The following is a 25,011-nucleotide window of genomic DNA, read 5'->3' as shown; positions in this document are numbered from 1 at the left end:
GAGGGGCGTGGCCCAGTTGCTGAGGAGGGCCTCCGATTGGCCGGGGGGCGGGGCTGTTGGCTCCGCGCCGGCCAGACCCCTCCCCTGAGGGCGGGGCCAGAAAATTCACAGCTGGAAAGGGTGGAGCCCCGGCAGTGCAGCTGGAAGGGGGCGGGGCCCGATGCGCGAGGCTAGCCGCTGCTGGCTGGGGGCGCCCTGGGCTGCCATAAAGTGAATGGGCGCTGGCGGGGGGTGGCAGTCCGCGGCGAGGCTTACTCTCTCCCAGCGAGTCCGGGAGCGCCGGAGCGGAGCGGCGGCCCCGGGCTCAGGGGGGCGGCCCCCACCCCGGCCGGGTGCCCGGCCTCTGGCCCCTGCTTGCCCTCCAGACTGCGGCCGCCGCCGCCGCTGCCGGGAGTCTGCCTGCTGCGGGACTCACTGTGAGTGCTTGACCATGCGGGGACAGGGGCTCACCGGGCAGAGGGGCCATGGCCGGACTTCGGGATCCCTAAAACGGGACCTAGGGCGGCTGAACTGTAGAACGGTGCCTGGGGAACAGGTCGAGACTGGGAGAACGGACTGTAGACCTGGGGCCAGGACTTAGAAAAGGGGAAACTTAGAGCCAGGACTCGGGGGACTTAGAAGGGGAAGATTCGAGGGATCCGAAGAGAAGTCGGAGTCATGAGGTCAGGACAGGAGCTCTGCGAAGCGGCGCAGCGTTGGGAAACCAATTGTCAGGAAGCTCCCTGGGAACCTGGGGCGCGGGGCCGACAGCCCGGGTGCTAAAAGGGTTGTGGCCAGCGGGGGGAGCTGGCGGCGGCCGCCCAGCAAGGGGGCAGTTGGCAATGCCAGACGCCCCCGGGCTGGGTCTCAGACTCCAGGGCCTGGGAGCAGGGGTGTGTTAGTCGCACACGCTTTTCTTCGTAGCTGCTTTGCAGTTGGGATAGGAGCCGTGTTGTGAGAACCCGACAGCGACCGTGTCAGATGGCCGCTGTTCGGGCTGCAGGGCCGAGGTTAGGTAGTCCAAGTGACCAGACGACGGGTCTGGCGGATCCCAGGGCCCTGATGGGTTCCGACCTGGGAAAGCCAGGGAATCGGACGGAATGTCCGCCGCGCGCGGTTCTCAAAGCGGACAGAATGTCCGGGGAAGCTAGGTTGGTCTCTCTAGAGCAGACGCTGTGTCGGGCAGCGGTGGACAGAATGTCCCTGGCCGAGTGGCATGTTCATTACCCCGCAGCGCCTGGCCAGGGGCTGCGTGTACGGTGGGGTTCGCTGTGGTGGGTTGCCTAGAATCCCAGTTCACACTTTGCAAACTTGTCTCTCTGCTAGGGGCTGCGGGGCAGGGAGCAGGGACCGAGAGTGAAAGCTGATACGTGGCCTTGGGTTGGAGTGGCACCCGGAGACATTCCCTCTCCAACCTAGATTAGACATGTTCCGAGCATCACCCCGGACTTCCAGAATCCAGATTTGTGGAGACGGAGCAATGGTGGGACTGCTAGTGGGAATCAAAAGTAGGAAAGGAAGGAATGACTCACAAAGGGCAAGGAGGGGGGCAAGGAGGAGCCTAGCACAAGCCCCTGACAGCTTCAGTTCCCTCACAAACTCAGTCACCCCTAATTCCAGTACAGCTGACCAGACACCCCACCCCAGACTCTGCCTGGATTTCACCAGGCTAGAGTCTCCTTTCCCACAGTAGGCAGGAGCCCAGGCCCAAAGAGAAAACTGCAGCCCTTTAGCAAAGCAAACTCTGGGGTCTTGTTTCCCTTTTTGCTTCCTCAGTCCCACCAATCTCCCCACCACCCTGGTGGCTGAGTTGGAGACACATGGGATCCAGACACTGGGATCCAACACAGGACCCAGATTGCCCTCCATCTCTGGTTGGGAAGGATGTCTCAGCCCTACCCAACTACCCTATTTGCTTTTCCTACAGCTGGGAGAGGGCCCTGATTTCTTTGGATCCATACAATGACCGCCCACTCTGACTCCAACTCTTTAACCAGAACCCAGTTAAGCTGAAGGGAACAAAGTAGAGGGAACTCTTCTGATCTATGTAAGTAAGCAAACAGCCCGTTTTGTGACTGAGTTTCATGGGGACAAGTGCAGGGTAATATATTCAGCAATGAGTAATCTAAACAAGTGGGTTCCAACCTTTCTCACCCTCACCACACTCCCCATACGTCTTCCCCACACTCCCACCTCCACTCCTTAATTTTAAAGTTCACTTATCACTGGCTAGGACATTGTTTTCCAAACTCTTTTGTCCCTCATCCCTTTTTGATAAATATAGAGTCACATCCCAGTCACTCCCCATCACATTTTGATACCCTTTTCAAGGGGCTTGTGCTCCTATTGTCTTTGGAAAACACTGAAATTATGGGTGAAATGAAGGGATCTGAGTCAGGAACGGAATAGGGAAGGCGTTACAGATGGTGCTCTGAAGACCATACCCCTAGATTCTGCTTTTGCCAAAAAGGCAATGGCATTATAATAAAGATGGCTGGAAACAAAAGACAGAACCTTCTCTTGTCCCTGCATAAAGTTGTTTAGCTGATTGAATGCCTGGTCACTGGCTCTTAGGAAGAATGTCATGGACCTAGTGAAGGGTCAGAGAATGGTGGCAGAAGGAGGAGCTAGGGGCTGCTGGAGAGAGCAAACTTGAAAGTTTAGGCCTCTGGAAAGTGAGATAGGATGGAAATCCACAAAATAAGGAAAGACCTAGATAAGCAGATTTGTTTGCTCCCCAGATCCTGAAACCAGAGATGAGGGGGCCTCTTAGAACTGGAATGATGCAAGCACAGGATGAATGGGAAAATGTTCCTTGGCACACAGTGGGCAGCAAACTTCCCGAGCTCATTTCCAGGGAGGTGGTAAAGGCAGGAAGTAGAAATGGAATCCCTTAAGGGCTTGGAAGGATCAATGCATGTCAGAGCCACAAATGGTAGCTGGGGTGGAGGGGGCGAGGAGTGGCAAGAGCTCAGTCCCTGGTCTTAGGAGAACTGGATTAGAACCTCTTCAATCTCTATGCTGCTGCTACTGCTGCTAAGTCACTTCAGTCGTGTCCGACTCTGTGCGACCCCATAGACGGCAGCCCATCATGCTCCACCATCCCTGGGATTCTCCAGGCAAGAACACCGGAGTGGGTTACCATTTCCTTCTCCAATGCATGAAAGTGAAAAGTGAAAGTGAAGTCGCTCAGTCGTGTCTGACTCTTAGCGACCCTATGGACTGCAGCCCACCAGGCTCCTCCGTCCATGGGATTCTCCAGGCAAGAGTACTGGAGTGGGGTGCCATTGCCTTCTCCACTTCAATCTCTATAACCATGGACAAATTTATCTTTTAGAGGTGAAATGGAATGGTCATTCCGGGCATATAAGGTGGTTGTAAGAGTTCAATGAAATCATGTATTTGGAAGCCCCTTTGCAAATGGAGAAGAAACACAGTAATAAGAAACATTACTGATATTATTATGCTCAAACTGTAGGTCCACTGTAAGCACAGAATCTTCGTTTGGAAGGGTGCCTCTCAAACCTTAGATCAGCCTGCTAGCATCTGTGGTCCAGCCACAGGAAGATTCTCAGTGACAGATGGGACACCCTATCCTAGACTTCAGATGCCACCCACTATCCCCATCCCTCCTTGAGAAGAGTTCTAGGGAACTCCCCAAATGCCTACTCTCTCAGACCAAATATCCTGATCTGATCCCTCCCTGCCTCCAGCTCAAGGATGTGAATATGGGCCCAGAACCCAGGTCCAGGAATAGAGGGCAAGGGAGGCATGCTGGAGCTAAGTTGGGGGTGAGCATAAGAGAAACACACTACTCAAATCTTTTCTTCTCCATTCAATCTAAGTGATGCTTCCTAGCATGTAGGGGAGGCAACTAACCTGAAGATGGCACCCAGGTCCTGAGCTTTGGGAATATCTAGAGTGTCTAGTCTCTGGTCACTGACAGGGACCTATGATGAGTGATAGGGAAACAGAAGAGAAGATGTGGGGTGAGAAAGCCACTCTTAGAACTCTCCCTACTACTTTTCCTCCCCTGAGGCCTTCTTTACTTTTCATCTGTCAGTTAATAGTTTCCCCTTTCCTATTTCTCCCCTGCCCAATCCATTCTGCTCATCATTGCCCAAAAAAGATCCCAAAGATATTGCTTTTAAGTCACTCTCTCTGCTTGGAGCACTGCTTCTCAGTAGCGGGTTGCAGGGGGCAGTATAGGAGTGGGAGTGGCATGACACTGCAGGCTACACTGGGTCCATCTTCCTGGTGTGGTGATGTCACTTGAAGATGTCTCTTGGAGATTTGAAGAGAAAATATTATTTTTGTATTAAATTATACAGAGTGAAGTAAGTCAGAAAGAAAAATACCAATGCAGTATATTAACACATATATATGGAATTTAGAAAGATGGTAACGATGACCCTATATGCAAGACAGCAAAAGAGACACAGATGTAAAGAACAGACTTTTGGGCTCTGTGGGAGAAGGCGAGGGTGGGATGATTTGAGAGAATAGCGTTGAAACATGTATATTATCATATGTGAAATAGATCGCCAGTCCAGGTTCAATGCATGAGACAAGGTGCTCAGGGCTGGTGCACTGGGATGGACCCTGAGGGATGGGATGAGGAAGGAGGTGGGAAGGGGGTTCAGGATGGGGGACACATGTACACCCATAGCTGATTCATGTCAACGTATGGCAAAAATCACTAAAATATTGTAATTAGCCTCCAATTAAAATAAATAGATTGATTTTTTTAAAACAAACATGAATGTGGGATAGAATGCAAAATTTGCTTCCAATTTTAACATAAGGCTGAAGATCTCAAAGAAATTTCATACTGGCGGCAGCTCTTTCAGGTTGTACCCCTAGTTTCCCATACTATATTCTCTCTTACTAGTCTTAGGGGAGTTTTTCATAGAAAAGCTGAGAATTCTCTAGCTGAACCCCAACCCTTTGCCCCTCATTGGATGCCTCCACAGCCTGACCACGTTTTTCTGATGATCTCCCATTGCCCCCATCGAGACCCTGGCTCTTTTATTTAGAAGCTTCCGCTGCCTTCTCTGCCTCTCTAATTTCCAGAGCAGCTACATTCTCTGAGCCCCAAAACTTGATGCCACCTTACACGGGCTTCTGTGTCTCTGAGCTTCCACCATCTGAGAGTCAGGCCCATGCAGTCCATCATTTTATCCTATGCTCTGTTTGCCTCCCCAGACTGTAAGCTCTTAGAAGTTAGGGTCTTGTGCCCTTACTGTTCTTGGGTATCTTCTCTGACCGTGGGATTTCCCAGGCAAGAATACTGGGGTGGGTTGCCATTTCCTTCTGCAGGGGATCTTCCTGACCCAGGGATCAAACCTGCATCTCCTGCTTGGTAGGCAGATTCTTTACCACTGAGCCACCTGGGAAGCCCAATCCCTGATTTACCCCTTGATAAAGTAAGTGCATCAAATCATTGATGCCTCCACCTGAGTCTTAGGGTTTCCTCTTGGGGCTGTTGAACCTTGTCCATGGCTGTCTTCCTTTGCTTTCATTTGCTCACAGCAACTCAGGAGACCAGACAGTGTGGATGCTCAGCATCCCTAATGTACATGAGGCTGTGTCCACTTAAGGGCCTCACTTTTAGTTTCAGGTTCCATCCTGTTTAGGGCTCTCAGATCAGATCAGTCGCTCAGTCGTGTCTGACTCTTTGCGACCCCATGAATCGCAGCACGCCGGGCCTCCCTGTCCATCACCAACTCCCGGAGTTCACTCAGACTCACGTCCATCGAGTCAGTGATGCTATCCATCTCATCCTCTGTTGTCCCCTTCTCCTCCTGCCCCCAATCCCTCCCAGCATCAGAGTCTTTTCCAATGAGTCAACTCTTCACCTATTCACTAACTTACTGCTGGCTGAGCTGAGCTACAGCATTACAACTCCATCCCCTCTTATCTTCCTTTTCATTCAGTCTCTGCAAGAAAAAGGTTTTCTCCCATTTCAGTTCCAGGGTGTACCTTGTGCTTTGGGCATTGCACTTACAACTACTTAGGGGCTCTCTGGCTATGGCCCTCGTCTACCCTTTGTCTTCAGGACAAAAGTGGGTGCACATGGAAGTAACCTTCTTGCCATAAGTTGTGTCCCTTAGAAATCATGGCCTCCCCACTATAGCCTCTCTGCTCTGGGGCAGTCTCTGTTCTCCCACTTTAATTATCTTGGATATTTTGTTCTTACTGTGGTCCATGACAGCTTCCTGTAATTCCATGCTGTATTTCAGAGTCAAAGGTCACCTGCAAGCCCTCTATTCTCCCTAGGGCTGGGATTGTCACCTTGAAACCAGTGGTACTGGGCTATGTATCTATCCCCTGCAGGGCCTGTCAGAAAGGCTTGGGTGGGGCAGGAGGCCCCCCACCCCAAGAGCTGAACTCAGCACCACTGTTATCTCTTGACTCTCTCTGGTCTTTCCTGGTATGTCTGACCAGCATCAACCAAACCTGTGGCTTCTAGACCTATTGCTTATCCCTGTCCACTGAGTGAGGCGAAGTCCCTGGCTGCAGTCCCAACTCCCCAGCTTCCCGACCTCCAGCAGTTTGGGGGAGCTTAATCCTCAGCCAGCCTGTCTCCAGCTCAGACAACAGCTTGGCGCCCCCAGCCTCTGCCTGACCAGCCCACCGGACACAATCTGCTAGAGGCCTCTGCCCCCACCCTCTCTCTCTCTGTTGCCTTCTTGGCATTAGTGTTCCTACCTTTTCAGCTTCATAGGCAGGGCCCTTCTCAACCGCCTTTCCTCTTGCTGCTATTACTAACGCAGTCAAGAGTCTGAAGCCTTCATTCTTTCCTCTCCTACCCATCCCGGGTCCCCAGATTAGCTCCCAGTTTGGGCTACTCCACCCATGTGGCTGTTTCCTTATTGACTGGGCCCACTTTTAGGTTTCGAACAGAGCGCTCACAACACACACATGCATCCCTCTCTAAAATCCAGCATACTCACCTTTATTCACAGAGCAATTTTTCACTGGGAGACAGAAGCTAGGGAGGTGAACCAGTCAAGCAAAGGCAGAGACAAAAATGATCCCTTATTTCTGACTCTATCCTGAGCACCTTACTCAATGCCTAGCTCATAGAAGGTGCCCAACCTTCTCATTTCAATAAATGAGAAAAAAACTTGGATAGAGTTTGACCCCTACTCATTTTTAAATGTTATGTTTTATTTTAACCTCTTCACAATACTGAAGAGAGGTAGAGAAGGAATTATAATCTTACTTTTACAGATGAAAAGAACATGCCCAGAGAGGTAATTTGCCAAGGACACACAGCTAGTAAATTGAGGATCCAGGACATGAACTCAGATCTTTTGAATCTAAACCTAGTTTCTTTGCGGTATACCAGATTACTTTCCTGGGTCAGGGCGGGATTGGGGGGGTGCTCATCACTTTCTGCCCCCACCACGACCCCATCCTATTCTTCCAGCATTCTCATACCTTCCCCCACTCAGCCAAACAGGCTATCCCCAGCAGCCACTGAGCATAGACCACTTCGCTGGCTCCTCGGGCTTCCTCCTCCCCCACAGAGTCCTTAGTTCCTGGGACTGAGAGCTGAGGTTCAAAGGGGCCAGGAAGGGGGAGGGGGGATAATGGCTAGCTCCAAAACAGCCGAGGCAGCTGTCCCTGTCACAGAGAGAGGAGACTGTGTGACGGTGTGTGTCTGTCTGCCTGAATGTGGGGGCACATGTGTGGGAGAGAGTGTGTGTTTGTATGCCTCTAGCTCCAAGTCCAAGTGCTTATTTTGTCTGAGAGGGGGCCTGTATTTGTCTGCATATGTGTCTGTCTGTCTTTGGGAACACACAGCCTGAACTCTGCTTTCTCAGTCTCGTCTTTTATTCTGGCCCTTATCTTTCCTCACTCTGCCTCCCTCTGCTGAAATAAAGGGTGAAACCAAGACACAGGTATGGAATGCTTGGGGAAGGGGGAGTTTGGAAAATGGGAAGTCTGGAGCCAAAGCAGACTGGAAGGATGAATGGCAATCGTGGAATTCAGCTTTTCCTACAGGCAAACCCAACTGTCCTTCTTTTCCCAGCTCTGCATTGCTCCTGTGGGCCTCTGGAGAAGTCAGGGGTGTGGTTTGCAATTTTGAGGGCATCTTAGGGTATGAAGAGATTTCAGAGCACCCCTTTTTCCACCTGTTAGTTCTAAGCCTCCACAGCTACTTGGGAAGAGCTACTAGTCCAGGCTGCTCCAGGTCCCTCCCAAGGGCCTCTCCCTTCTATGGGAGCATCATCAGCCCAGTCCTAAGCCTCTGACTCTGTCCTCAGACCTGGAAGGCGAGGGAAGCTGAGCCCTCCCATCCCTGGCCTGACTTCTCTCCTTCCTTTGGGGTTCCCTTCAGTCCTGCTTCTCCAACCCTAGGAAGGGGTCTAAGGTCTAGTCCTCTCTGCCCGTGGAAAGAATAAGGACTGTTTCTCAGCCTCCTGCCTTGACCTCTGTCCCACTCAAACTAGCTTGGTGCGGGGGCGGGGGGGGGCAGCTGTCATGTCTGAGCTGGTTGAAGGGGGCATTACCGTGTGCAAATACAGGCCACTGCCCATCTGCGCCTCTCTTAGAAAGGCTCCTAATCAATTCAGAGCAGCCAAGTGACACACGTCTCTATCTGGGCTAATCCGCCACATTAATGCCACCTTGCACAGCCTGCATTAAGTCCCTCTTAATGGGGAGGCAGATGGACCCCGCCCCCCTACATAGCTCTTCACCCCTGCTCCTTGGTCCTTAGCCTCCATTGGTTCTCCTCTGACCAAGAGGCATCTGGAGTCTTGAGTCCCACTAGTGCCCCTTTCCCTTCCTCCCACCAGAGGGGGCCTGGGAGAGCTAGCAGAAAGGGGGACCCTGCAGGGGGAGACCTGGAGGAGGACCCAGGCAGGCTCCTGGGCAATGTCAGGAGAGATTTGGCATGGGGAGTAATGGTCAGAAGTGGCTTTTAAGAAACCTACACCCACAGCCTGAGGTGGGACTTCAGGAGGGCGTGGGAGAGAGTGGTGACTCATGGGGTGCAATGTACAGAAGCAGACAAGATTCTTAAACTTGTTTTTGATCCTAGAACCCTTTCTTCAAATGAAGTCTCTCAAGAAAGCATAAATAAAACCGACAAAAGCAGGGCTGCCCTAGTTGAAGCTGACCTGAGTAAGATCAGGCTAGATTTCTATCCCTGAGGTTAGCTCTGAGTTCCAGTCCCTGAGGGAGTTTGCAGGGCAGGGAGGACCCCAAAGAACACAGTTTGAAAAAGCAAACAAAAGCATATCTTAGGAATCTCACAGACCTGATTCAGATCATAACTCTACTACTTACAAACTTTGTGATCTTCATCATTACTTCATGTCTCAGTTTCCACGCCTAAAAAAGGGTGATCATACCTAACATTGATCCATTCTTGTGAGGAGAGATAATGAGGTGAAGGCACATAGTTAGTACTCATAAATGATAGCAGTGATTCTCCTTACAGGGAAAGTATCAGGTCTGGTTCAAAAGCAAATCCGTCCCATGGGAGAGTGAATAACACAGGTTCAGACTGGCTGAGAGGCACGTTTGAGTTTATGGGGATATTGGGCATTCGTGTGAGAGGGAATTTGATTTTTTAAGGATGTGGTGTGTGGTATGCAATGTGCTATAGTGAGGTTTTCACTAATTCAATGATTATTGAACACCAACTGCCAACTGTTCTAGATGCCCAGCATGGAACAAATCAAAATCTAGTGTGTATAACTGTGTATGAAACCTCTGAGTAGGCACCTTTCCCCACTTAGGCTGCTGTTTCCCCATTCTAACCTAGGGCACCTCAGATTAGAAGGGTAGCTTTATGTTGGTGGTTGAGAAAGGGGAAGATGGGGAAACACTTCTGTACTGGGAACGAGATAACCTGGAGATTTTATTCCCATTAACCTGGTCTGTGTCTTCTCTTACCTTCAGAGTTCTCGAGCCCCCAATGGAGTTCGGCCTGCTGAGCGAGGCAGAGGCCCGGAGCCCGGCCCTCTCGCTGTCAGATGCGGGCACCCCCCACCCCCCACTCCCCGAACACGGCTGCAAGGGCCAAGAGCACAGCGGTGAGCGCGCCCCCTTCTGGGGGTGGGGGAAATAAAAGCTCCATCCCTAACCGGGTGGGACCCGGGAGTGGGAGCCCGGGTGCGAGGTGGGGGGCGGCCCACGGAGGAAGTCCCCGAGCCAGGGAATCCGCGCAGGCAAGGATGTGCTGTGACAGACCCCACCCCGGCTCCCAGATTCGGAGAAGGCCTCGGTTTCGCTGCCCGGCGGCTCCCCGGAAGACGGCTCGCTGAAGAAAAAGCAGCGGCGGCAGCGCACGCACTTCACCAGCCAGCAGCTGCAGGAGCTGGAAGCGACCTTTCAGAGGAACCGCTACCCCGATATGAGTACGCGCGAAGAGATCGCCGTGTGGACCAACCTCACCGAGGCCCGCGTGCGGGTACGGACCCTCGGCGGTCTCCCTCCACCACCACCCTCCCTTCCACCTCGGGCCTCCCTCTCGCGGGCCGCTCAGCAAGCAGCTTCGGAAACGGCAGCCTGTAGTTCTGCCCTGCCTGCCCCTTCCTCCGACCCAAAATCCGACGTCCCTCGCCCAGGGCCCGCTGCCCCCACGGCCTTTTTTCCACCAACCTCCAATCTCTTCTCTTCCTCCACCCTCTCACCCTAGACGGAGCGCTTCTTCTCCCTTGGCACTATCTCTGGTTCTTCTCTTCACCTCTCCTAGACCCCTCCTGCTGCCCTCGCCACCCCCCAATACTGTCACCCCCGACTCCGTCCCGCATGCGCTCCTCCCCAACCCCGTGCCGTTGCTCCACCACCCCATTCTCCTCCAGCCACCTTATCTTCTTTATACTCCGCCCGGACCCGGACCCCGCTTGAATCCCCCACCTGGGCGACCGGTCCACCAGCCGCCCTGGGGGTCCAGGTCCTGACTACCTTCCTCCCACGCCCGCAGGTGTGGTTCAAGAACCGGCGCGCCAAGTGGAGAAAGCGCGAGCGCAGCCAGCAGGCGGAGTTGTGCAAGGGCGGCTTCGCGGCGCCGCTCGGGGGGCTAGTGCCGCCCTACGAGGAGGTGTACCCCGGCTACTCGTACGGCAACTGGCCACCCAAGGCCCTCGGCCCGCCGCTCGCCGCCAAGACCTTCCCGTTCGCCTTCAACTCGGTCAACGTGGGGCCTCTGGCTTCGCAGCCCGTCTTCTCGCCACCCAGTTCCATTTCCGCGTCCATGGTGCCCTCGGGCGCGACCGCCCCAGGCACCGTGCCTGGGCACGGGGCCTTGCAGGGCCTAGGCGGGGGGCCCCCCGGGCTGGCTCCAGCCGCGGTGTCCTCCGGGGCCGTGTCCTGCCCTTACGCCTCGGCCGCAGCCGCAGCTGCCGCCGCCGCCTCTTCCCCCTACGTATATCGGGACCCGTGTAACTCGAGTTTGGCCAGCCTGCGGCTCAAGGCCAAACAGCACGCCTCTTTCAGCTATCCCACCGTGCCGGGGCCGCCGCCGGCCGCCAACCTCAGTCCGTGCCAGTATGCTGTGGAACGGCCCGTCTGAAGGGCGCTGCCCGTCGATCATCCCTGAGGGTGGGGCGGTAATTCACAGCCTCGACGGACTGGGGTTGTTTTGACTGGCTTGCCCCCGCCCTCGGGGTCTGAGAGGAGAGCCGGGCAGTCGGGGTTGGGGAGGCGGCCGGCTCAGGAGAGAGCCTTCCTCCACTCCCAGGCCTGAGGGGCGGACTGGACCCTTAGTCCGAGACCCTGGGACTAAGGCCAGGAACAGGGACCAGTTCCCCGGGGGGCCAATTCACCTTTGGCCCACCTCGCCTTCTCCAGACTCCCTCTCCCTGGTTTTCAAAGATAAATGAAATAAACGTGCGCGGACTGTCAGAGGCCTGGTGATTCAGAGTTGCGGTTGAGCTCCCTCCCCTCATCCTTCCCCATTTTTAAAGGAGAACTGGGTTTACAGGAAAGATGTGCGGGTCGAGGCTTCTAGAGCTTCAGTCCTCAACCCCTCAACCCCAGGATGGAGAGGCCTGGGGATTCCCGGAGCCAAGCGGCGCCCGAAGCGTGCGTGTCTGTGTAGGTGTGTATGGCTTGGACAAAGCTGGTACTGCAGCGCCGCCTCGTGGTCTCATGGAGGATAACTGGAAGGTCAGCTTTGAAGTGTCAATTCTGGAACTTAGGAAGCCTACGACTTTAGAAATTTACTCCACCTTTGCGCATCTGTTTCTCACTGTTCCTATGAGGGGCTTTTGCCTCTAACAGCAATAAAATTCTGGTCTGTAACAGACATTTATTAAGTGCCTAACAGGCCTAGGATTCTTATTGAATGTCTCTGTGTGTGACTCTCAGCCTTCCACACACTGTTGTAAGCTTCTCACCCACTCATCATCCCACTGCCAGCGGCCCTCCTCCAACACAGCAGTCGCCTCCTTCCTGTAAATCCCCAAACCCTGAAAACCTTGTTGGAATCTTTAATTAAAAAACAGAGCAAGAAGGAGAAAGATTTCTGGAAACATAAATAACTCAGTTTGGGGGAGCCTCCTTAGTCCCACCCCCATCCCAGGGCCTGCTTGGCCTTCACATTACCAACAGAAACATCAAAGTACTAGATCATATCCCCACCCCAGGGGTGATATTTCTTGACTGTCATCATCTCCTGCCACCTTGGAGTATACATCCCATGGGGAAACCATACAGGAAAGGCTTCCTAATCATTCCCTCAAACCTAAGCTCAGCCCCTCAGTCCCCTGGGGAGGAGAGAGGGCTTGGGGCTTCTTCTCTTTCTCCAACTGTTTACTGGCTCTTGGTCTTGGCTTTGATCCTGGGAATTATGTAGTTTTGGTGGAAGAACTTGGCAAAAAGAACGAAATAGGTTGCATACAAGATGAAGGACCAGAAGAAGTGTTCCTCTGTGGTGTGGCATCCCTTTTCCTGTCTCCAGATGTAAGCCAGGATACAGACAGTGGCTCCTATAAACATCTGCAGGATCTGCAGGCTGGTGACGAGCATGGGAAACCAGCTGGGGGACTTCACTTTGGCAGCCTTCAGAGTGTAGTAGGTGTACATGACGGCATGTACACCAAAGTTCATGGTCATGAACCAGCCGCCTGCAGCCACCTTGTTCTTGTATCCAAAGCTCGAGTACACCAGCACTGTGCTGTGGTGGTACCAGTGCACAAAGATGAGTGGCCGCTTACGCAGGATGATGAAGGCCGTGTCTCCTGGGAGATGAGGAGTCATAGCTAACATATCACCTAGTGTTGGGACCACCCTCTGAACTTGATGTGGGGGCACATGGGAAATTTTCAGGACAGGGAGAGGGGTCTTTATGGCAGAGAATCTGAAGAGGGGCTTGGGTGAGAGGTGTTTTTAGGACCCAGGGGTGGGGAAGGAAGTCTCCATGTGATGGGTAAAGGGGAGGGCCTGTGGAGGGATGCAACTGACTGGACACCAGAGAGACAAACCCTTGCCACTCACCAAGTTCAACGACCTTGCTGAGAACAAACAGGAAGGACCAGAATTGGATTATGGGACTGTCGACGAAGGAGGTGAAGCAAACAGTTTGCTTTGGGCTCCCCCTAAGTAGCACGGCCCCCATGTAGCCCCACACCCTCAGTGTCCCGAAGATACTGAAATGGAACAGAGGAAAAGGGTGAAAGGGTCATTCCCAGGCACCTTAACCCTTGGCCTGGTCAAGTCACTGATCCAAGTTCCACCACCTCCCCACCCTTCCAAAGGGGTCACAGCTTCTGAGATCCCAATGCCAACCTGGTAAAGCCAACCAGTAATCTAGAAAATAGAAGACATGAAGGCTGGGGAGGGACCAGGGAGTGCTAGAGGCTGAGATTGAAAACTGAGCTAGGGAATAGGGTTCATAGGATGGGTAGGAGCCTGGAAGGAGACAGGTGGCAGGATGGGGGTGAGGAGGGAATATGGAAAGAAGGGGCTGGGGAAGTTATTGGAAGGTCTTGGGAGAGAGTGTTAGATGCAGAGAGTATTAGAGGCTGGGGAAATTGTTGGAATTATCCAGACTCAATGAGCACAAGAGGTCTCATGAGAGAGAGCAGAGACTACTAGTCTAGGAACTGGAGAAGAAGGAAGACAGGAGAGTGGAACCCGGGGAGAGGAGTCAGAGCTGAAAGAACAGAATAAGGAGAGAGTTAGGAGGCAACTTGGGCAGTTGATGCAATTGAGGTTTTTAGAAAGCTCTTAGGGATAGAATGAGGGTCTAGGGTCTATAAGATAGGTTGGAGTGGGGAAGGTCTTACCTGAAGACTGCAAGGCAAAAGGACCAAATGATGAGAGGTTCCTGCAGGTTGAAGCCCTTCCGTGCCTTCATGTAGTTTTGCCCCACGAAGATGAGCAGCAGGTAGATCAGAGCTATGGCGAATGAGGTTGTCCTGGCAGGCAGAAGGCAGAGTGGATGGGCTTATGGGTGGGAGCTGGTTAGAGGAATGTCCACTCATCTCCAGGTCAGTGCTCTGGATTGAAATTCTACTTCTGCCACTTACTAGCTGTGTGACACTGGAAAACCTACTTCCTGCTCTGAGCATCAGTTTCCTTATTTTTATGGGGGGAATAACACTCCTCTCCTGACAGTGTTAATATATGTAAAGTACTTTACACAGGGCAGCAGCTATAACCAAGGTTCCCGGGGTTGGGAGTGGGTGACAGCTGCTGGTCCATTTCTAGAAGCAAACCAAGGCTGTGATGTACAAAGAATGTGGCAACAGCTTCTGCCTGGTTGGTCATAGCAAATTGGCTGAAGCTCTGAGGGGCTCTAGGGCAAAGTCTGGGGAAATTTTGGAAGAGTATCCAGATTTTGCCTCCTTCTCCACAGCATGGATGATGGAACATTTGAGGAACAAGATGATAACTGTGAAGAGCAGTCTTCAGGCATCAGCCCATGCACGCATGCGCACACATGCAGCCACAAAGGATGGAGAGTCGTCTATAAGGTGGGTGGGAGTAGGAGTTCAGATCAACCCCAGTCTTCAGAGTTCTCACTACACTTTTCCCCGCTTGGTTTCTGTCTCCTCCTAAATTCTTCATCCCATCCTCTTATTCCTGCCTTTCTTTCTCACCTCTTTGAGGTGCCACACTACCTGTATGTACCTTGGACAACAGGGACGTGAAGTCAGTACTGGGGAATCCGATACCTTTGCTCCTTAGCAAAATCTCTGTGGGTATTCTGTCTCGCCCTCCCCCATTCCACCAATCCCCCCAAATAGCGGTCATCAGAGTTAGGCCCCTAACATGGCCCTTCCCCTTCTACAGGTCTCACCAGTACTCCTCCAAAAAGGGCCTCATGTTCCGGAACAGCTCGAAGTTGTAGGGCTGGAACATCTGCTCTATTTCATCTGAAGTATTCACGGTTGTGACCATTTTGTTTTGCAGACGCTGAGGTCGGGAGCTGGACGAGAGCTAGGAGACAGAGGATGGAGAGAACCTTGGGGGCAGAACTGACTAGACCCGCGGCAAGGAACTCCGCGGCAAGCCAGAGCCTCAGATGCAGGCACGTGGGCTGCAGTCCAGCCGGCTTCCACAGCCGCGGCCACTGCAGTATATAATGAGAAATTGCAAAGCAGCGGTCCTAGGCGCGCCGCGGCCCCCCGCTCCCGGCCTTCATCCAATCGCGACAAAGATGCTCCCCGGTCCCGCCCCTCGGCTGCAAGCTACTCTCTGATTGGTCATTCTTAAGGGCAGCGCCCCAGAAGCCTCCCACTACCTTAGGCCTTCGCCACGCCCACCTCCCCATCTTTTTCTCGCCCACCTCAAGTCTGACCTGCTTAGTTTAGCCGCTGTGGCTTTGGGATTACTGGGATGTGACAGGCTTCTCCTGGCACTGCCAACTATAACCTTTGCCTCAGTTGGTTTTAGTTCTGACCTATCTGGCAATGAGGAGAGAATGAAGGTGTCCTCCGTTTCTCTAGTGCCCCCATTCGGAGACAGGGTGTCAGTTTCCCGCCTCCCCAAGACCCTGGGAAAACCAGGCTCATCCCCATGAGGATGGGTCAGGCAGGGGAAGGGGCAGCAAAGAGCCCTTCCCGTAGGCCCCTCTGCTTCCTTCTGGTCTGCAGTTGTAAGTGGGAGGGAGATGAATTGTAACGAGTTTTATTGTCGAGGTAGTTGGTGTTGATGTTTGGAGAGTTGGTTGTTGAGGCTGTGGTTTCTTTACAGTTTCTTGAATTCCTGCCGGCTCCAGCCTGATACTCAGTAATAACCCTGGGAAGGAAGTGGGGTCACCCTCTGGGCTTCTGGGATTATTGTCTTCAGGCTTCCTGGAGACTGCCAGGGGTTTATAGAAGAGGAGGTGCTGCTCATCTCCCAGTATCCTGCGGTTCTTCCCTAGTCTGTGTTTATCAAATCTACTTTTTCCTTGCCTGTGAACCCAGCCCCAAATAAATAAACATTAAAAAAATTTTAAGGCCTTACTCATCTGTCCCTTGTTTCTGTCCTAGACTTTATGAAAATGAGGGGGAAATACAAGGCTTGAAGGCAGTTTGAGACACGATAGAGATATGCAAAACAAATGCTAAGAGAAATAAATACAAAATATTTAAAATCATGAAGTGGCTATAAATGGTTATGTGCAGTAAGCCCACAGGCTCTGTAGCCAGAGGACCTAGGTAGGAATTCCAGTTTCACTTCTCAGCTACTGTATGAGCTAAGGGTGAGTGGGAAGTCCTGCCATGCTAGCTCAATGACCCCCAGGTACATCCCTTTGTCTCTGTTTTGTGTCATCTCTCACCTGGTTGCTACAGCCAGCACCTCTTCATAATTAGTTGACACTTTCTTCTCTGATATAGCACTTTCTATTGCATTAGGGGAAAAAAACAGTACCCAAACCTGGCATATCACCAACCCCAGAGCCACTGACCCAGTGCCTGAATGTATGCTAAGTCACTTCAGTCGTGTCTGACTCTGTGCAACCCCATGGACTGTAGCCTGCCAGGCTCCTCTGTCCATGGGATTCTCCAGGCAAGAATACTGGAGTAGGTTTCCATGCCCTCCTCCAGGGGATCTTCACAACCCAGGGATCAAACCTGAATCTTTTAGATCTCCTGCATTGGTAGGTGAGTTATTTACCACTAGTGCCATCTGGAAGACCCGTCTGACCCAGTGTGGCCTCAAACCATACTTTGAAAACCACTTCTTTCTGTCCTCTCATCCAAAAGAAGGTTCTAAAACCTAAATTGGATCATGCTACTTTCCTGCTTAAAACCTTTTGTGGTTCTGGATTGCTTCACACATAGCCTGACACTCAGAAGGTGATCAGTGCATATTAGATGGATTAATGAACAAACAAAAGAATGAGCATTGCAAGGATAATTCCACCTAGGGACTTCCCTGACAATCCAGTGGTTAATACTCTGCACTCCCAATGCAGGGAGAGCAGGCTGGTTAGGAACTAAGATTCCACACACCACACATGCAGCCAAAAAAAAAAAAAAAAATAAATAAAAAGAACATAGGTGTGACCACTTGTTGAGACCTTTACTAATTAAAAAAAATTTTCTTAAAAAAGAAAAGAATTCCACATAGGTATTACAAGACCTGGATTCAAATGCCTGTACATATTAACTAGTCCTGTGATTCTAGGCAAGTTACCTAACCTGAAACTCACATTCTTCATCAATAAAATGTTGAGAGTCACACTTGCCTGCCTGCCTCACAAGGTTGGGGTCAGTATACAAGTCAGATAACGTCAATGGAAGGATACTGTGGGGACTTCCCTCATAGTCCAGTGGTTAAGAATCTGCCTTCCAACACAGGGGATGAGGTTTGATCCCTAGTCAGAGAACTAAGATCTCACATACCTTATGGCAACAAAGCCCACGTGCTGCAATGAGAAAGTTAGTGCACCACAATGAAGACTCAGTGCAGCCAAAATAAAATAAACGAGTAAATAAATAAAATGAAATTTAACATTTTTTACAAAGAAGGGATACTGGGGACCAGATACAAGGGAATGTCAGGGTGAATCATTTGGGGAGGTTTACAAATGCATGTAGAATATGTATATTCAATTCTGGGTTTCAAATATTTTACATTGCTTTTATCTGTGAAGTTTAATGGTAAGACTTAAGTGAGAGGTGTGTGTAAGAGCAGAAGAAGAAACACCTCCAGAAATTATTTCCTAGGGGAAACCCTCCCTGACCTTTGGAGTTGGTCTGCTACCCCTGTTACATATAAATTGCTCTCAAAGCATGACATTTTTTCTTTCAATTGAAGTCACTCAGTCATGTCCGACTCTTTGAGACCCCATGAACTATAGCCTACTGAGCTCCTCTGTCCATTGGATCTTCCAGGCAAGGGTACTGGGGTGGGTTGCCAATTCCTTCTCCAGCAGATCTTCCCAACCTAGGGATTGAACCCAGGTTTCCTGCATAGTAGGCAGACACTTTACCATCTGAGCCACCAGGAAAGCAAAGAAGAGAGTGGCCCATACGGGGACTCATTTCATTCAATGAGAGCTTATAATTATGATTTCTTGTTTAACACTTGTTTCCCCCACTAGTCCTTGAGCTCCATAAAGGCAAGGAACATGTCTACCTCTTATTAACTACCAAAAGTGCTGTTTAGTTGCAAATTCATGTCCAACTCTTTGTGACCCCATGGATTATACCCCGCTGGACTCTGTCCATGGGATTTCCCAGGCAAAAATACTGGAGTGGGTTTCCATTTCCTTCTCCAGGGAATCTTTCTAACCCAGGGATCGAATCCGCATCTCCTACATTGGCAGGCAGATTCTTTAGCTACCAGAAACATCTTTCTAAAACATACATTAGCTCCTGTCATTCCTCTTTAAGAACAAAATATTTGAGACTTTCCTGGTGGTCCGGTGGTTAAGAATCCACCTTCCAATGTGGGGGGACAGGAGTTCCATCCCTGGTTTAGGAACTAAGATCCCACATTCTGTGAAGCAACTAAGCTCCTGTGCCACAACAAAGACTGCATGTATCACAACCAAGACCCAATGCAGCCAAATAAATAAATACTTTTTTTAAAAAAAGAACAAAAATTCTTCAGGACCAAGGTCAGATTCCCAAGGTTAGTCCTGACTCTTCCTTTCCAGCCAATGTCCCATCATTCCTCAGCTCCAGCATCCTGTGTCTTAGCTATAATGGAAGAGTCACAGCCCCATTACACAAGCACCATATTATCAGACTTTTCAACCTGTTGACCTCTTTTCATATTGTCCCCTCTCCCCATACATCATTTTCTCACCTGGACAAATCTTATTCAGCCCTAGCTCTAAAGTCACCTACCCTGCAAAAGCCTAATCTTTTTCAGGCAGAGTCAACCCTTCCCTTCTTTGTCTTCCACCCACAGGCCTTTCCCCAAGCAGTTTGCCAGGACTGTGCTTCTACTGAGAGAGTATAGCTACTCTTATGTTTCCTATACTATCCTGGTTCCCCCACCCTATTCCAAAGGATCATTTTTATTAGGTCACTGCCCCTTTAAGGGATGTACACAGCTCCTAGCACAGAGTGGGCACTCAGAATGTCTGTTGCTTTGAATCGAGTAGGCATCTAACAGGATAAACAAGTAATAAACAACATATTTATTTTTAAAAAGACTCAACTTCCTTAGTAATTAGGGAAATACAAATTAAAGACTGTAAGTATAGTATGGTTCCAATTAACAACCATTAAACCAAGTAAAAATTAGATACCCAACGCTGGGTATCAGCGTTGGGAAACAGATATATTCACACCTGTCTAGGGCCAGGTAATAATCCTTCTAGAGGCATACTTAGGTAACACTTGGCAAGAGCCAACTGGCTTTCTTTTGACCCAATCTCTCATCTAGGAATTTAAAACCCAGTGAAATAGAATAAAAGAAAAAAAATCTATATGTACTAAAACACTTACATCACTGGGACTCAAAAAAGCTGCAAACAACCCTATAATGAAAGCTTAAATTATTAAATACTAATATTATAAAACAGCTTGCTGCTGCCAGAACATGGAGAAACACAAAACCATGTTTACAAAGTAATGTGAAAGAAAAACAATATTTAAAACTATATAGCCCAACAACTATTAAGCCTGTGCTCTAGAGCCCAGGAGCTGCAACTGCTGAGCACATGTGCCACAACTACTGAAGTCCATGCCCCCTTGAGCCTGTGCTTCAAAATAAGAGAAGTTTCTGCAGTGAGAAGCCTGTGCACTGCATCTAGAAAGTAGCCCCCACTCACCACAACTAGAGAAAAGCCCATGAAACAATGAAGACCCAGCACAGCCAATACATAAATTGTGTGTATGTATATATATATATATATATATACATACACACACACACACACACACATACATATACCTGTATGGCCCAGCAGCATGGTGATCCTGCTACTATAGCAAATAATGATAGCTCGTCTCAGATGATGCCTGATGTTAGCATGCAACAAAGCACCATGTTCCCCCGCCCTCATGTGCAGGCCATGCAGGGAAACAGTGCCCCCAGAAACTACTTCTCCGGCCATCGGATGCCTTTCAACGCACCTTCCATTGGTGCACCCAATGGAAATCAGATGTTTTGTGGTCAGAATCTAGGCTTCCCAGTCAATAAGGATGTCACACGAACAAACCCATTGTTGGTCAACTTATTGCAGAGTGATATCTCTACAGGCAATTTTGGGGTACAAAATAAGCAAAATAACATCAATGCAAATAAACAGAAGAAGAAACCTCCTTGGTAGAAGAAAAATAGCGAATCCAAGCACTCCAGATACTCACCCAGCTGGTCTGGAGGAGGCTGATAAGCAGCCATTACCTGGAAAACAAGGAATTAGCTTGGAAAACTCAGGCCCTAAACAGCCAGAATTTTCAAGCTGACCATCAGGCCCTTCACAGAGTTTGGTCCCAAAGGAAACTCCAGCCACAACACTACAGGGGTCTGTTCCCAGGTTAGAACTCAAGGCAAATGCTGCCATAGTCTCTGGACAAAACAGAGAGCCCAAAGAGGTAATTGAAAAGTCCAAAACTCCAAGCCAAATAAACGCTCAAAGTGAAGAGCTGGCTTGTGGCTTCTGACAATATGGAAAATGGACATCGTGAACCATCCTCTCTGCTTCAGCCCCTAGCTCTGCTAAAGACATAACCAATGTGGTGCAGTCCAAGCAAAGAAAATCCAAGTAAACAAGCTGGATGACAATGTGATATTTGTAAATGTGTGTGAAATTCACAAAAAGTAATTTTGAGGTGTGACTTTTTAAATCCATTTCTGTACAGTTAGTTATCTTGACAATGTGATTCTTCTCCTAGTCCCTGCAACTTATTTCGTAAAGTACAATGGGGAAAGCTGTTGTTGAACTCTTTAGATGTTGCAAGATGAAGTTCAAGGTTTCTAAAATGTTGCCACATATTGAGGAGGGCTAATGTGATTACATTATTAGTTTTCACATTTCTTAACCAGTTTAGAGTACAGGGTAATCTTATCATGTATGGATGTGAGAGTTGGACTGTGAAGAAGGCTGAGCGCCAAAGAATTGATGCTTTTGAACTGTGGTGTTGGAGAAGACTCTTGAGAGTCCCTTGGACTGCAAGGAGATTCAACCAGTCCATTCTAAAGGAGATCAGCCCTGGGATTTCTTTGGAAGGACTGATACTGAAGCTGAAACTCCAGTACTTTGGCCACCTCATGCGAAGAGTTGACTCATTGGAAAAGACTCTGATGCTGGGAGGGATTGGGGGCAGGAGGAGAAGGGGACAACAGAGGATGAGATGGCTGGATGGCATCACTGACTCGATGGACGTGAGTCTGAGTGAACTCTGGGAGTTGGTGATGGACAGGGAGGCCTGGCGTGCTTCGATTCATGGGGTCGCAAAGAGTTGGACACAACTGACGACTGAACTGAACTGAACTGAATCTTCTCATGATGTGCTGTGGAAGTACTGTGTGTGAATAGCAGTAGCAGGGCATAAAGAATCTTCTCATTTGGAAATGTTGTAAATAATTTTATCGTGTAGTGTTTTGGATATATTTGTTGTAGAAATGGACCAATGAATAAAGAAAATCTAAGGTTTTTTAAAAACAAACAAAACAAAAAAAAACAAAAACTGTATCTAGCTCATCCTCTTGTTGCCTCTGCTCTTGATGAGGGGCCCAGGCTGGCTGGTGGGAGGCAAAGAGGCCTGGGCGTGGTGTTCCTCACAGGCTCGGGCAGTTTGGGCATTCCCCAGTGCCCCGGGGTCTGTAGCAGATGGGGGTTGCACACCTATACTCACAAGACGCCCGGAGATCGGCTGTTTCTACCCACCAAAATGGCCCCATCCCTGCCAGAGTATTTACAATGGGCACTGATGATCCTCAGATAAAGTAGGATGGAGAAGCATCTGTGAAGAGAGTTGCTATTGATGCTTTTTACAAGGACGCCTATGAGGTCAGTAAGGCTAAATTTGAGAAGCTGTAAACTCAACCAGCTATTTGACAGAGCATGACAAGTTTGCTGACTCCTTTGGCTTTGAAGAGATGTTGAGTGAGCACAGGAAGTCTGATAGCCAACAGGCAGTTACAGATGCTCCCTGGTGGTTACCTGTTAAAGGCACTACCTGGAGACACCCGGAAGGGCCCGACTCTACTGTTTGACCCAGGCCAGATCACCCAGGCTCCTGAAACCACACCGTTGCCTACTGCACCTGGGCAGGGAAGTGGTTACCCATGAAAGTTGAGTGGGAATATTGCTGTCGAGGAGGTCTGCAAACTAGACATTTCCCCCGGGGCAAGAAACTGTAGCCAAAAGGCCAACATTATACCAACCTTTGACAGGGCGAGTTTCCCATGACCAACACCAGAGACCACAGAGACAGTGTCTGCTAACGCCTTTCCTCATAATGGTTATGGTTTATATCAATATAGTAGGGACGCCTAGGAGTGGACTTCAGACTGGTGTGGACCATTCACCATTTTGTCGAAGGAATGATTAATCCAAAAGGCCCTCCTTTGGGGAAAGACTGGATGAAGAAAGGTTATCCTGCATGCACCATACAGATATCGCTGTGCTGCTTGAAGCCAGGACGCACCTCACAGTGCTGCTTGGAAACTGGAATTCTGCTGTGCAGCTGACAGCCTGCCCACCACAGGCTAAGAGCCATGAAAAATCTTCCTGAATCCACGAAGAAGCCGTGTTTAGCCTGTATGAGTCTTCCCTCAGAATGCTGAACAATCTCGTATGAAAAATTCCCACTCCAAGGTGGGTTACATAACTGACTGATGGCTAAAGGAATCACATTGCAAGACCAAATTGCTAATCTGCACCACCTTGTGTGGGGTTTCTCAGGAGGCAGTTAATGGTAAAGAACCCACCTGCCAATGCAGGAGATGTAAGAGATATAGGTTCAACTCCTGGGTGGGGAAGATCCCCCGGAGGAGGGCATGGCAACCCATCTGAGTATCCTTGCCTGGAAAATCCCACTGATAGAGGAGTCTGACAGGTTACAGTCCGTGGGGTCACAAAGAGTTGGATACGACTGAAGCTCTTGCCCACATTAGCATGTGCACTTTATCATTTGGTGAATTTTATGTTTACTTTCGGAGAAGGCGATGGCACCCCACTCCAGTATTCTTGCCTGGGAAATCCCATGGACGGAGGAGCCTGGTAGGCTGCAGTCCATGGGGTCGATAGGAGTCAGACATGATTGAGCGACTTCACTTTCACTTTTCACTTTTGTGCATTGGAGAACGAACTGGCATACCACTCCAGTGTTCTTGCCTGGGGAATCCCAGGGACGGGGGAGCCTGGTGGGCTGCCGTCTCTGGGGTCACACAGAGTCGGACACAACTGAAGCGACTTAGCAGCAGCAGCATGTTTACTTTTGATAAAGACGAAGGAGTAGAGGGCACCCTGAGTTAGGCTTCAGGAGGCCTGCATTCTACCCAGGCGCTGTCCCTGGGGTTAGACCCCAAGGTCCCACACTAGACCTTCTTGGGCCTCAGTGACCTACCTCATCTCTGCAGTGAGGGGATGAGTAATATAATCTCTGAGGCTCTCTCCCAACTTGCAAATACTCAGAATATATCAGATTCTATTGTGATTTCATAGTGAGAATTTATGATGTTATGTCTTAGCTATTTCTTCCATGTGTGAACCTTGGGTGAAACTAATTATGTAAAATATTAATGATTTTTTCTTATAAATTATTTTTAGAAAAGGATGGGGGGTGGCAGTGATGAGTCTTTCTATTCACATTGTATTTTGTTTTTTCTTTTTTTTTTTTCAATTTATTTATTTGGCTGTGCCAGGCATTAGTTGTTACAAACATGATCTTCAATCTTTGATGAGCATGCAGAGTCTTTAGTTGTGCCATGTGGGATCTAGTTCCCTGACCAGGAATCGAACCCAGACCCCCTGCATTAGGAGTACAGAGTCTTAGCCATTGGACCACCAGGGAAGTCCCTTGTTTTTTCAAGGATGGTTCACTCAAATTCAGCAATCTGAACACACAGGAACATCACTGGGGTGACTCTATTGTGCTTTATCTTTTTAAAAAATATTTATTATTTATTTGGCTGCACTGGGTCTTAGTTGTGGCATGCAGGTTCTTTAGTTGTGGCACGTGGGATCTAGTTCCCCAACCAGGGATTGAACACCAGCTCCCGTGTTGGAAACTCAGAGTCTTAACCACTGCACCACCAGGGAAGTTCCTACTGCTGCCTTACTTTGTGCTTAATTTTTTTCTAGTGCACTATTTTGATTCTCTTCTCATTTCTTTTTCTGATTTTGTTTTTAGTTATTTTCTTAGTGGCCGGGTGTTAGAGGTAACAGCTTCGGTTAATAATAATCTAGTTTGAATTAAACCAACTTAGCCTCAAGAGTATACAAAACTCTGCTCTTACACAGCTTCATCCTCCCTTCCTTATGTTGTTATTGTCACAGATTACATATGTATGCATTGTGTGCCCATTGACATAGATAATTGTTGTTTTTGCATTTGTCTTTTAATCATATAGGGAAAAAAGAGAAGCTACAAACCAAAAATACAACAGTACTGGATTTTACACCTAACTATGTAGGTATAATTACTGGTGTTCTTTACTTCTTTG

General features: G+C 49.7%; 2 protein-coding genes, 1 non-coding gene and 1 pseudogene across 6 annotated transcripts; 2 read left to right on the top strand and 2 right to left on the bottom strand.

Moving 5' to 3' along the window:
* The first annotated feature begins 330 nt into the window (after positions 1 to 330).
* On the top strand, positions 331 to 11,847 carry PITX3 (paired like homeodomain 3). 4 transcript variants are annotated; one of them, XM_061403260.1, is made up of 4 exons: positions 331 to 416; positions 9,901 to 10,034; positions 10,209 to 10,411; positions 10,928 to 11,847. In XM_061403260.1, exons 2-4 carry the CDS (start codon positions 9,917 to 9,919, stop codon positions 11,513 to 11,515), a joined length of 909 nt encoding a protein of 302 aa, XP_061259244.1. In that variant the 5' UTR covers positions 331 to 416; positions 9,901 to 9,916; the 3' UTR covers positions 11,516 to 11,847. The 4 variants fall into 4 exon arrangements, with proteins under 4 accessions (XP_061259244.1, XP_061259242.1, XP_061259243.1 ...); XM_061403258.1 differs by having other exon boundaries at positions 336 to 416; positions 1,907 to 10,034; XM_061403259.1 differs by lacking the exon at positions 331 to 416 and adding an exon at positions 423 to 2,026.
* Positions 11,848 to 12,233: 386 nt separating this feature from the next.
* ELOVL3 (ELOVL fatty acid elongase 3) lies at positions 12,234 to 16,412 on the bottom strand. The gene is made up of 4 exons (XM_061403270.1): positions 15,248 to 16,412; positions 14,232 to 14,363; positions 13,441 to 13,592; positions 12,234 to 13,184 (listed from the first exon to the last, which is right to left on the bottom strand). Exons 1-4 carry the CDS (start codon positions 15,346 to 15,348, stop codon positions 12,757 to 12,759), a joined length of 813 nt encoding a protein of 270 aa, XP_061259254.1. The 5' UTR covers positions 15,349 to 16,412; the 3' UTR covers positions 12,234 to 12,756.
* A 3,971-nt stretch (positions 16,413 to 20,383) lies between these two features.
* On the top strand, positions 20,384 to 23,100 carry LOC133239090 (formylglycine-generating enzyme-like; annotated as a pseudogene).
* Positions 23,101 to 24,286: 1,186 nt separating this feature from the next.
* TRNAR-CCU (transfer RNA arginine (anticodon CCU)) lies at positions 24,287 to 24,359 on the bottom strand. The gene has a single exon. It is a non-coding gene; the product is annotated as a tRNA-Arg (tRNA).
* Between the last annotated feature and the right edge of the window lie 652 nt (positions 24,360 to 25,011).

The sequence above is a fragment of the Bos javanicus genome, chromosome 26, assembly GCF_032452875.1.
Source record: "Bos javanicus breed banteng chromosome 26, ARS-OSU_banteng_1.0, whole genome shotgun sequence".
Taxonomy (NCBI): Eukaryota; Metazoa; Chordata; class Mammalia; order Artiodactyla; family Bovidae; genus Bos; species Bos javanicus.
Note: the sequence above shows the minus strand (reverse complement) of the source record. Positions and strands in the feature narration are given on the sequence as shown.